Source organism: Colletes gigas, unplaced genomic scaffold, assembly GCF_013123115.1.
Source record: "Colletes gigas isolate AHSC1104 unplaced genomic scaffold, ASM1312311v1 Colletes_gigas_Sc00001, whole genome shotgun sequence".
NCBI lineage: Eukaryota > Metazoa > Arthropoda > Insecta > Hymenoptera > Colletidae > Colletes > Colletes gigas.
Genome location: NW_025106630.1, coordinates 10,366,666 through 10,379,206, shown reverse-complemented (window position 1 = coordinate 10,379,206; position 12,541 = coordinate 10,366,666). Strand labels below are relative to the sequence as shown.

Below are 12,541 nucleotides of genomic sequence, written 5' to 3'. Positions count from 1 at the left end.
ACCATCATTATGTTAATTTCCTATTTAGTGGTCGTATAATTGCGGGTGTTCCGCGTGTAACGCGGCTTCGCGCTAACGCAGAGATACCTCGTGCGAGGATAACTACACACGACACGCGATGGGAATTTTGAAACAGTTCTGGCAGTTTCGTTTTTACGAACATTGGGACTGAATCTTTCTAAAATTACTCCGCTAAATAAGAGCTCGCTTTTGGGAATTTTTCATTGTAAACTAAGCTGGTTATTATTTACCATACTAGTGGTACAATTGCACACTTTACTGATAGCCTATTACTCGGTTGTCACAAAAATAAACTATATATTCTATTGGGTATGTAAAGTGTTAAGAAATATCCGCCATTTTAATCCCACAATTTCTAATAAATAAAACTTTGAAACTTCCCAGGGTAGCTTATTTAAGACCGCCGTTCGGTCGTTGCTTATTTACTATATCGACTAGACTACACGGTTATAAAATAATTCCAAGTCCGGAAATTGGCTCTCTTGCCAAAACGAGTTTAACGTCCCCGGTTCGCGCGACGGGAAATATTCACCAATATCGAGAACCTTTCCGTGCAATTCTGATGGTCTAAGGGAGTTAGGAGGATCCCTAATTTTGACTATTTCACGTTGTAAAAATTTACGACAAAAGTTGCATAGTTTCTTTACAAAAAAAAAAGGTACCAAATAGAGCATAAAAAGATGCGTTCTACGGTAGAAGAGCCCCTCAATTTGTATTCCTTCTACCCCGGCGGGAGCGTCACCCCGAGCCGGAACCGTCGGTTCGTGGAAACCGAGGGGTTAAACCGGGTAGCTCGTCTCCGTCCTCGAGAACAAAGGTCAAGGTCCGCGAGAGGCAAAGGACGAGCAACGTCCGAGAAGAATCTCCACGGCGGGCACCGGGGGCGACGTACTCTCGGCGTCGACGGCGTGCGCGCCGGCACCGAGCAGGAAGCTACCAGCCACGTGGATTTTTCCTGGTCCGCGCGACAGGGCGAGGGAACGAGGGGCCCGCCCGCGAAGGTGGCACGGGAAACTGGAAACCGCCACGGTACACTTGCGGCTCTCCGTCACGAGACACGACGCGGATAATGACATCGTGGTCGAGTACGCGCGAAAAGAGGGCGGGGGGCAGGGGTGGAGGGAGAGAGAGACGACGACGTAGGATGAGAAGCTCGAGTAAAACTCGCAACGACGACGACGACGGGAAGGATAAGGAGGTGGGGTTAAGGTTAGAGTCGAGGCTGGAGCCGGAGTTAGGAGCTAGGCGCTACCCTACCCCAACTTCTAGGAACGATGTGTATTCGGCGGGATTTGGTCGTGTGAACAGGACTGTCTAGCATCGATCGAGCCCAGCCGCGGGGTGGAGGCTCTGCAGGGAGGAGTGGAGGAGAGGCGGAGGGGAAGTTCGACCGAGGTGGATACGGAGGAGGAGGGTTGGGCGAGCCTACCCCAACCTCTTCTCCAAGAGGCCGCCGCGTATCGTATCGACGACCTCCGCTACTACTCGTCCTCGTACTCCCGGTGTTACCCTACGTCATCCCTTTCCTGTTCCGCCACCCTGCGGACCCTTTCGCGCCACCTTCGGCTTCTCCGCCTCCTTTCCGTCTCGCGTCGCGTCTGCGGGATATTTTTAAGGAAAATTGACCGACACCCCCCAACTGCCTTTCCCTTTGTCCGGCTCGCGCCCCCGATCCCGGGGTCCTGTCCCTTCGCGATTTGTCTTTCATCACCGTCGATTCGTCCGGCGCCTTTGTTCGCGCCGAGTCCGCGTAGCGCGATAGTTGGCTTTTTCCACGCGCCCCTCACCCCCCCCCCTCACCCCTCTGTTTCCCTTTTCCCTGGGTCCCGGGGCTCGATTGGATTCACGACTTTCCTTTGAGAAATTTGATAGTAAATAAATTTATCCACGAAATCAGATTTCTCTCCGCTCAAAGGGATCCTCTGCCGTTTATGCTCAGCGCCTCGCCCCGACCATCCGCGCGCGTTTTCCTCGCCACTTCAGGTACCCCTCTGTCTGATCCTTTCCTTCTTTACATAGCGTTCGGATATAAACGCCAAGGAGTCCAACTATTTACGCGTTATGTACACCCCGGAGCTCTTCACGGTCCTCTCGTTCCTCGAAAGGGTACAGGCAGCCACTTCGCCTCGCTAAATTTGCCTCCTTTGGTTTCCAATTACCGCGTTAACGGCCGAACCGCAACAAAAATCGTTTTCGTTCGTACCCGGGACGCCCCACTCGAGGACACGCTCGTCGAAATCGTCGCGAGAGGGAGCCCCGCTCGCTGCTCGAACCGTGGAACAAAAAAACACGACAATTTTCAGAACTACATCCATTCGTTGAATTCCTGCGTTGATCCTCGCCGACGCGGTTCGTTACCTCTTTCATCCCGTCATCCCCTCGCTATCTCTCTCTCTCTCTCTCTCTCTCTCTCTCTCTCTCTCTCTCTCTCTCTCTCTCTCTCTCTCTCTCTCTCTCTCTCTCTCTCTCTCTCTCGTTCGTTCGTCGCGTCCTTTTCTTGCTTTCATTCGTCTTCGTACACGCTTTGCCAGATCCTCTTCTCTTTCAGAGATATAAACGTTCCGTCGAGTCCTGTCTATTTATTGCGTTACACACATCGGACCGGATCGTTCTCGGATCCTCGTTACCCTTAATCCTTTTTCTCGCTACGTCTCTTTTACATATTCGTCCTTTCTTTTTTCATATCTCTCTCCATTCCCCTCGGTCGTTCCTCGTTCCTAGAAGGTACGCCGCTCCGTTCCATTTCTGTATGCATTATTCAGGACCATATACAGTGGAACGGTTCGTGACGGGCTAACTGGCGCACCACCGGAAGTTAGTCAAACGAGCAGGCCTGAGTGGCTGCGGATCGTCGCGTCTTCGCGGATACACCGTCTACTGATTTTCACCGGTTTTCCCGCAGCCATCGATCTTCGCAGCCGCTTCCTCTTCTTACGGCGAATTTATCGTCGTCGTCTGGTTCTTTTTTTCATCGAGTCTCGTTTATAGAGCGTACGTCGTACCCGCCGTGCCGCGGCTCGGGATTCATTTCGCAAACCGGAAACTAATTTTAGACCCAAACACTCCCCGTTATCTACCGCGTTCAAAATCCCAGGCAACGAACAATATTCCGACGGAATACGCTTACTTTCATGATTTTCAGCATGTTTAAATATCTTAATAAAATTATTATCCAAATTACAATTAATTTATTTATATGTTATGAGATAAGGAACGATTTAATTAATTGAAGCAGAGTAGAACGAAATACGAGTACAAATGATCCAACGAAGGACTCTGTCCTTCTTCCTGTAGCACAAGATAAAAGAACGCTATATAAAAGATAGTCCCCCCCACTCCCCCATAGCGAGACTAAACGTTTCTCTGTATTCGATTCGTGGTACCTTCGTCGCGAAGAGAGATACAGCTGGTTCGAGTTCCCAGAATCACTCTGTACGACATAAAATCACTTTGACTTTCAGCCACGACACCAAAATTGGGAGTGGAAACGGATCATCGGTCCGTGGGCCGTGGAACGCGACAGTCACTTTTCCAGCCTGCAGCTTCGACTGTGGATACACACCCGTGCACGTGGAGGTTTATGGGGGGATTCGACGGGAACGTGATTGGAATACGTCGATTTCGCCTGGCAGATTTATTCTCGCTTTTAAGAGGCTCGTCTCATTCTTAAAGGATACTCTTTCATCCGTATCATGGGTCTGCGAAAGGACAAGGGTATTGTGGTGTAGGTGCCGGTGTGTTCGACATGCGTGTCGTGTTCCTCGGTTCTGCCGTTCGTTTTTTTCTCCGACTCTCCCCCTTGTGCCCCCCCCCCCATCCGCCCCCTCTGAATCCCACCTCTTTCGCGCGGGATCCTGTCTGGAATACCTACGTAAGAGGATATGCTGTCGTCTCGTTTGCTCGGGACACGCCGCGTATTCGCAGCTCGCGTATATTCGCGTCTTGCCGCCGGTTTGAGTCGCTCGTCCGAGCTCCCGGGGGGATATATTGGAAGCAGATACATCTTCATCGACGCGTTAATTGCCGGGGTTTTGTTTCCAAACGGTGTTGAGTTCCTCTTGTTTCCAGACCCTCTTAACTTTCGCGTCGACACGTCGCTGGGCTCTGCAACGTATATCATGAATACGACAACCCCCATGGAGCAGAGGCGACACCTACCGTGAGACTCACGAACCATCGACTAGGAATCGGACATCAATCGAGGACGTTTTCGTAATTTTTTAACGAAACAACGAACCTAAGAATGTTTTTTCCAGCCAAGTTTTTGCATATCGATACGAAACCATAATCCTTTACAGGAAGTCATCGTGGCCCTCGAGTATCGCCGCTAACGGGAAACAAGTTTGCCTATCTATATCGTAATTCCTGTCTTTCTGCGTGCGTAGCGATACACGAGTACGCGAAAACTGAACATTTCTACGATTCCCACGACACAACGGTCTTTGAAATCTACTATACGTGTCCACGAGTGTATTTGATAAAATATCGGGAGATAATAGATTCTACGTCTCACCGATTCTAACCTCCAAAATTATCTCATCCCTTCGACGAATTCTGTTTCGAAAAATAAAACGAACGGGCCCCGTGTCTACCGTCTTTATCCCCGGATGGAATTTGTTCGCGAAGAGATGATGCAACTCGTTTCGTTAGAAGATCGTTGCAGCGTTACGATACATGGTTCCCGAGGAGCATTCGCGCGTACAAGGAGGGATCCTCTCGATTACACGCATCGCCTGTATAATCCGATACGCAGACGATGATCGGAGAATCAAAAACGAAGGCTATCGAAATTCTGGTTTCGCTAGAACAGGCCGGCTGATCCTTCGGACAGCAGAAGGCGCAAGGATTTCAGGACCAGGACAGGGCTACGTTGCGCGTATCTTGGACCCGATGGCCCCGAAAACCGGTTCCGTCTGGATTTCACGTGACAAGCGTTTCTCCTTTTTCTCTCGGGGATCCAAAGGAATACGACTTCTCGTATGTAAGCCGTGTTGCATTATGATTACCGGCCGTTATCGTCCATGTCGTAAACAGCAATTATAAGTGTCCCGCAGAAACGTATTTAATCCCGAGATTGTTTGGCAAGCCTCAGCCAAGGCTGGCCACGCCACCATGAGAACGGAATCGGAACAAGAGGGCTTTTAAAACTAGTTTACGACTGCACCGCGACTCGTAGACTAAATAAATACAGTTCGAATGCTTTTTTTTACGAAAGTTGGCAAAATCTGATTGAAATGTAACGTTAAATAAAATTAATCAGTAACGATCGATTTTTTCGACCGAAGAAAAATTATCCCCACGATTCCGTTGGACTTTTTACAAATTTTTCCGGCCGTTCAACGCGTTTGAATACCTCTGCGTTCCCTCTGCTCTACGCTTCTGAAGAACGTCCGACCCTCTGTCGAGCCTCTTGTCGGCTCGTTTATAAATTTGCAACTTCGATCCTGGCTCGAGAGAACGAGGACCGTCTGAAATACAACACGCCGCGATGGAGCAACTGTCGCCACTGTAGCGAGCGCTAAACGCAGCGTTAAGCGTAAAATCTAATTTTGGAGGTTAAAAGAATCGAGTTCTCTTTTTCGTACAATTCTGAAGCCCCTCCCGTTGTGTGGAGATTCTTTAATCGTACATGTAATAAAATTCATTGAAAGTCGCTGAATATGATACGAGCACGTGTATTAAATTTCAACAAATTTTCGTTTGCTTCGATCGTAATAAGTCGCGCGTCGTCTCTGCACCGAGTCTCTCACGGACTGCCACTGTCTCTCTACTTCACAATATGTGGAACACATTGTCTGGGAAGAACAATACCAGTGCGTCGACACACGCACAGTGAGACGGTTGAGAGGTACACAAAAGCTCGTGGCATCAGGTGTTATGCATTTACTAGTTATAATGCAATATTTGTCGTCTGGAGTCTGATCAGACTCCAATGGAGTAATTTCTTTCAAAGCTTCCTCGGAACTGTTTTCCCTGCGTTTCGCAGTAACCGTTCCTCGACGTTTCCTGCAGTTTGTTTTGAACCATTATCGCGCCGAGAGATAAATCTTTCCACGGGAACACAATTTTATCGCGCCGCTGTGCAAATTATTTATTTACTAGACGCTATTGACAATGATTCATAAAATACAGAAAAGTTGCTAGCGACGTGGTAAATAACTGACGTATTTCCGGGCATATTTTTCAAAGCTAGTCGTTTAAAAAGTTAAGAAATCTTATATTTATCGGTGCCACCGTTTTGTCGCGAGACGTGGAACGTTCTTTCTTTCATCGTGTCCGTGATTTTTCTCTCAAAGTGTCGTGAAGTTATCCCCGCCGCTTCCTGAAACTCACTGGCTCGAACCGAGCCCCGGTATTATCTCCGACACGCTACCGGCGGTGTCTCGGATTACTAATGAGTTACAGAAGCAGGATAGCGAGCTGTCTGTATCTCTGATTTAATCGTTACGCCCACGCAAAGGACATTTCTTGACCCTTCACGGTCCCAGACTCGATGTAGAATTTTTAAAAACTGATCCAAACGAATAAAATCCAAAAACGATCCAGCCTCGACCGTTGCAACGGTTTGGACGGTTTCGAACGAACCGCTGGCCGTTGCTCGAGCGAGCGTTGGGCGGGGCAGCCGAAAGGAAGCGTAACGCGTCCAAGGTTTTCGAAAATTCGTCGCGGTCGCTTCCCGTTCGGCGTCTACGGCCGGCAGGCCGGAAGCTGTAAACGTTCACGCGTCGATCCGACCCTCTCACGATTTCTGCTCGGCTGGCTCGGAATTGATAAAAATTCAACGTCGCGCGCAGGACGAACGAGGGCCCGGCGTTAATACGGCAAAGGGAGGCGTGGCGGCGCGGCGTTAATAACGAAATTTATAAATTCACCAGAAGAGAGAGCAGGCTTCCCCCCTAGGTCTTTTTTCCCCCCTCTTTCTCCCCCTCGAAAACTCGAGCGGTTTCGCTCGCGCCGCGCGATCATTCAAGGTCGGCGGTAACAATCGCTCAAGGTCGCCGTCTAGATCCCGCCGTTAACGTACCCCCTCGACGCCGCGGGGTCGACGTACGGATTACTCAAGGTCAACGGCCGCGTCGCTCCGGGTCAACGGCCCGAACGCCCCGCGCCGACGTTCGGGATTATTCGAGGTCGGCCAGAGGAGACCGCAAGACGCGAGTCGGCATCCACGCCGCTGGATGCGTCGATCGATTTCGCGAACGCGTCGACGGTGTCCTTTCGATGGTGTTTTCTCTACACCCCCCGCGCGGCGCCCCGCCCCGCGACGACGGGAAAGGCGAACACGCCCGACGGTGGAACGATCGTGAAAACGTATCGAAATCCCGACGCCGCGAGACGTCGAAGGTCGAATCCGTTAAAACCGGGGCGTAAAATCGTTTTCAAAGCGGCGCGCGACCTTCCGCGGCCGACCATAGAAAACGCCGCCAGACGAGACAGAGACGTCGAACGCCCGATAACAATTGGAAACCGGGATGAAAGAACGCGGCGAAAGGGGTCCGGGGGGGAGGGTTAGGTGACACGTTCGTCGAGAAACGGAGGAAGTTCCAGACATCGGGAAGAAGCGAGGTTAAGAAGAGATCGGTGAACGAAGAAACGACGCCGCGGAGAAAAAGACACGCGGAGGACGGGAAGACGTAACAGAGAGGAGGAGAAGGAGGAAATAATAACGACCCCGACGTCGCAGTGCCGCAGAAAGGTTGACGACCCGATGCCAGGCGACGCCCTCTCCTCCCCTTACCGCCCTGCCATCCCTTCTCCGGCGTCCTCTGCAACCACCATCCCCCGTTTTCCAGCTACCACCACCGCCATCGGCGTACCCCCAGCCATTCCCGCTCGCCCGAGCCACCCACCTGGCACTGCACGTCGTAAGCGCATAGCGTACGTACGCCAGAGCCACCCCCCGCCCACCCCCGTCATCCCTCTCTCTACGTCGCCGCCACCACCGTCACCCCACGACCGTCTGGCCAGGGTCGGGGTCATTGAACGTCTATAAAGATTTTGACTCCGCGTTACTGCTGCTGCTGCTGCTGCTGCTGCTGTGCCGCCGACGCCGACGCCGCCGCTGCGGATGCAGGAAGCGACGACCTCCGCGCGGGGTACGCCCTTTTGTAAGGTGTGCAATGCAATTCGCTGCCCGGTAAGAACACGCCAGGCCCTTTGTCGTAATTTCACCGACGGGTGATCGATATCGAAATTATCGCCGCCGACCCTCGGTGGCACTGCACGATTCGCAGTACCAATTTTAATTTTCATTTTTTTACCAACGAAATCTTTATACCGGACCCTCTAGATATGTTCCGTTTGATAGAAAAACAATCTCTGCAAAGGGTAAAGTCAATCGAACGATCAAAAAAGGGTTAGGTTGGTAATGTTAGTCCAGTGCCATCTGTGACTCTATTTTGAAAGTTTTATTGAAGAAGTTATCTATCTAATAAAAATGTTATTTAGTAACAATGTTTATCTATCAGATTCGATCATTTATGTTTGTGCATGGAAGACTTTTTTACGTGCATAGATCTGCCAAACAAATTTTTTTACTCTGAAGAAATATAGGTTATGTACCTTTCCTTGTCGTGAAAATAAGAATCTAATTCAGAATAATATAAAATTATTATTTAATCTTACATCTATTGCTGAAAATATGGGAACGATCCTCGCTTCAAAAGTGTAATATAAATCGACCTAACCTTAAAACCTTGACTTAATCATATTACATTATAAGACAACAGGAATCAGAAAATAGTCGAGTCCAGCTCGACAAAGGACCGCAAAGGGTTAAGGTAAAGGACCTCTAACGCGGAGTGTGGCCGCGTCGAGGAGAGGAGAGGGGTCGGAGACTAATTAAATTTTACAAAATACCGGCAACGTCCGAGCGCCGTGCGTGACCGCGGTAAAGGGAGTTCGACCAAAAGCTTTGGAAACGCGCCACGTCGAACGAGTCTGTAGCGACGAACGACTATCGAACCGGCTGGGTTCGCGTACGTACACACCCCTGGTAAGGATAAGAACATTTTCTCGAAGACGTCACGTCGGCACGGGGAAGACAAAGGAAACCGGCGGGGTAAACGTTTGCTCGACTCCGAAGGAAATTTTCGTCGCCCTCCCCCGCAGCGAGGCGGGCGCGAGGGAGGGGAGGGCGAGGATTGGCGCGTCTTGCCAGGGTCAGAGGTCGTTGAACGTCGGTAAAGATTTCGACTCCGGCGATGCTGTTCCGCAGTAAATAGGCGTGCGTAGCGCTCATGCTCTCTCCCACCGACCTCCTGGGCGACCAGACCGGGAGTGCACGGGCGAACAGAGGCCAGAGATACGAGACACCCTCTTGCCGATACACACCCTTGCCCGCGTGATCCCTGCGCCGTTACCGGTCGCGGTAAACCGCGAAACAGAAGCAAAAGTAACGAGATTCGCTCGGCTATACACTTACGGACAAAAGTTTAGAAAACAACGTAGCCGTTTGGAAATTACTGTACATTCTTCGTCTTTCGAGATGCACGCGGCGACTGCCAAAAGTTTCTGGCTGAACTGCAACGATGCTCGGGTTGGCTACGAGTCGTTTTTCATTGGTCAAGTGGAACGGTCATCCACGCTACTGAGCAGGGACTCCCCTTGACCCGCGTAGTGTAATCTGATACGAGCTCGAATATCGACGAAGCCTGTTTACTTTTGTTTTGCTTCTGCCAATGTATATCTAAGACTTTTTCCGATTAAAGTGACTTTAACGAGATGTAATATGAATAATATGTACCTATTAGTATCAATTGTCTATGTCCCACTGATAAAACAAAAAAATAAATGTTTTACATTGCGTTATTATTATCTATTCGTCAAGATACAAAGCCAAACCTTGTAGCTCGATTTGTGCCTTCCCCCGAAATTTAAAATTAACCTTACTTTTGTAACTACGAGACTTCGATCTCTGATTTTTTTCACGAGACACTACATATCAGTTTACGATAGTACATATAATAGATATTAAACAAAAGAAATCATACGAAATAATTCCAACGTTTCGGAAAGCTATTTTCCACCAATGCATAGAACTAGAGTTTAAGGTTATGTAAGAACATTTTTAAAAAAACCGAAGACAAGATGGAGGTTATGTTATTGAACGATTTAAACGACTTTGACGATATCTAAGAGTGTCGAACGAGAAATGCCTCCTGCGTAAACGTGGGCCCCGTTTACGCAAGTGGTGACACAAGTACATCGGACGTAGTCGTTCGCACACAGTCTCGCACGTACAGGCACGTGCTTCGCATTAATATGTATGTTAGAAGCTGGTGGCAACGAGGTCCGTGCCACTAAGAAACGCCTCAAGAAGCTTTCTTTTTTACGTTGCTTGATTTTATTCTCAAACGACGTCGGGAATGGGCGACGAGTATATCGTTTACCGCGAAAGAATTAGCTCTCGAATGTTCTAGAAACTCGATAATTTCCCTTCTACACGCTCACTTTATATTATACGTCTGCACCGATAAACAATATATAACAATATGCCCCTAACGAACAGTTTTGCAATAAGAAGATAGAGCTACGCTGTACGTTATTTTGTCACTTAATGTGCCACATTGCGCAAGCTGATGATTAAAATTCACACGGAAAAAGTTATCGTTTGTTAGCCCCGCCCCGTTGCATCGATGTGAATAAAAATATACAGTTCTAGTAACTTCTTTGAAATGTACAATTATCGACCTCGTAAATCAATCATCGCTCCGTGATCAGTCCAAGAAGCATCTTTCTCAGGGACACGTTATATGCACCGATCGCATCCATTGTTGTTCTCATGCAGTTAGAAAAGAGAAGCTAAGACTCACCTTGCTGAAGTAGCCGACCGTGTGACAACCTTCCGCGTCGCCAATCGTCATCACGTAGAAGAGGAAAGGCTCCACGTCGTAGTACAACGTTTTGTGGTCCAGAAAAAACTTGGCTAGCAAACAAAGATTCTGACAGTACTGCTTGTAACGCTTCCCGTCGACTTCCCACACGCCTATCTTGTCTTTCCTGCGCCACAAACATGAGCAAAATTTATATTAAATTAGCCTTTTTGCCTGGGAACATGGACAAGAATTTTGCATCTATTTACCGACCTGTATACTTCGTGACCAGGTGGATGCCTCCACAAGCATTTCTCTCGATGCCTCCTGAGCACCTGACGACTCTTCGCGTATCGCAAACAGTACTCGCATAAATACAGTTTCGGGGCCCGACTAAATTCCTCGGGATACGGGCTCTGATACCACACCTCCATCTCCCATTTCCCCATTTCGATGACCCGCGTGCCGCCGCCGTTTCTGCTCTCGCCATCGTAATCCAATTCCTTCAATTCTTTCTCCTACAACGAACCGTATAAATGTTTTTAAGCGTGCAAAATAAGAAGATACAATGTCCAAGCTTCAACTTACAATCTTCTCGCTGGCGATAGCTTGCGCTTCCATAAATAATTTCAGGTCGTAATCCGGCGTGAGATTCGTCAACCTCGGTTGACGATCCTTCTCGTTCCCTTGAAGCTCGCTACCGCTGTCGCTTTCATTCCCATCTCCAGTACTTCCTTTCCATTTACTCCTCGAGTCTCTCACTTTCAGCTGATAGTTGCGCTGATCCGACGTCTGGTGCACACCCTTTGGAGACTTCTTGGCCAGGCAGCCTACAGCTTTCTTCCGCTCCTCCTCGCGTTTCTTCCTCTCCTTGCAAAACTCTCTGCAAAGAACCCATAGCTAACCCATTCGCTCAAGTATACCCAGTGCTTAATGCAAAAGCATGCAGGTAGATCCTCTCGTTGCACAACCTTGGGGATAGATAGATAGATGTTAACTTACATGCAAGCTTGCGGCGTCGTGTTATGATACAAGGGGCAAGCCTCCAGGGTGAAGTGTGACTCGAGTTTCCCGGACAGGTGACCCCGAGAGTCGCACGTTGGCGCCAGAGGGCATTCTCTTTCCTTGGTGACGCGTGCTCGACTGTAATTTCCTTGGCCGGATCTTCCGCCGCTGGCGTTCGTGGTGCCGCTGTTTTGCGGTACACGGTTGGCACCGGAAGCGTGTCTGGCGGCTGTGCTAGGTCCGGCGCGTTTAACAGGCGATTTGCTCGTGCTCCTCTTGCTCTCGGCTACTCTCGATAAATCACACCGGATCAGCGGAATTTGCAGGATACGCTTACACGCTACCGTTTTCGTACCTGAGAACCATACTGCCGCCGTAAGCAAAAAGACTGTATCTGCATCTTAGGACACCTTGGACACATGCTTTTTTCTATACGAAATTGTTTGTCCCATCGACCACTGGATTCCTACGAGCCACATATATAAATATATACATGTCCAATCCATCCATCCAGAACCGCAAATACTGCTTTTTTGTGTTAAGGAGGCAGCATAGAGTCCTAAATCCACCGCCTGCAGATAATTCTCTAACCGCCTCTTTTCAAAACTCTATTCAACGCTACTTCCGAATCGTATCTTTATTTTTGCTTTATTCCCGATCGATAAGAACGTGTCTAGAGACATTTACTACGAGAGAACGGC

At 49.2% G+C, this 12,541-nt stretch overlaps 1 protein-coding gene across 4 annotated transcripts in view; it reads right to left on the bottom strand.

Moving 5' to 3' along the window:
• The window catches only part of LOC122395701 (histone acetyltransferase KAT7), a 40,106-nt gene that overhangs the window by 24,949 nt on the left and 2,616 nt on the right, over positions 1-12,541 (bottom strand). For all 4 annotated transcript variants that reach the window (XM_043393524.1, XM_043393506.1, XM_043393499.1 and 1 more), the window contains exons 6-9: positions 11,838-12,126; positions 11,424-11,718; positions 11,109-11,353; positions 10,836-11,022 (exon numbers count right to left, since the gene is read on the bottom strand). In XM_043393524.1, coding sequence (XP_043249459.1) covers positions 10,836-11,022; positions 11,109-11,353; positions 11,424-11,718; positions 11,838-12,126 — 1,016 coding nt within the window. The remainder of the gene's footprint in view (positions 1-10,835; positions 11,023-11,108; positions 11,354-11,423; positions 11,719-11,837; positions 12,127-12,541) is intronic.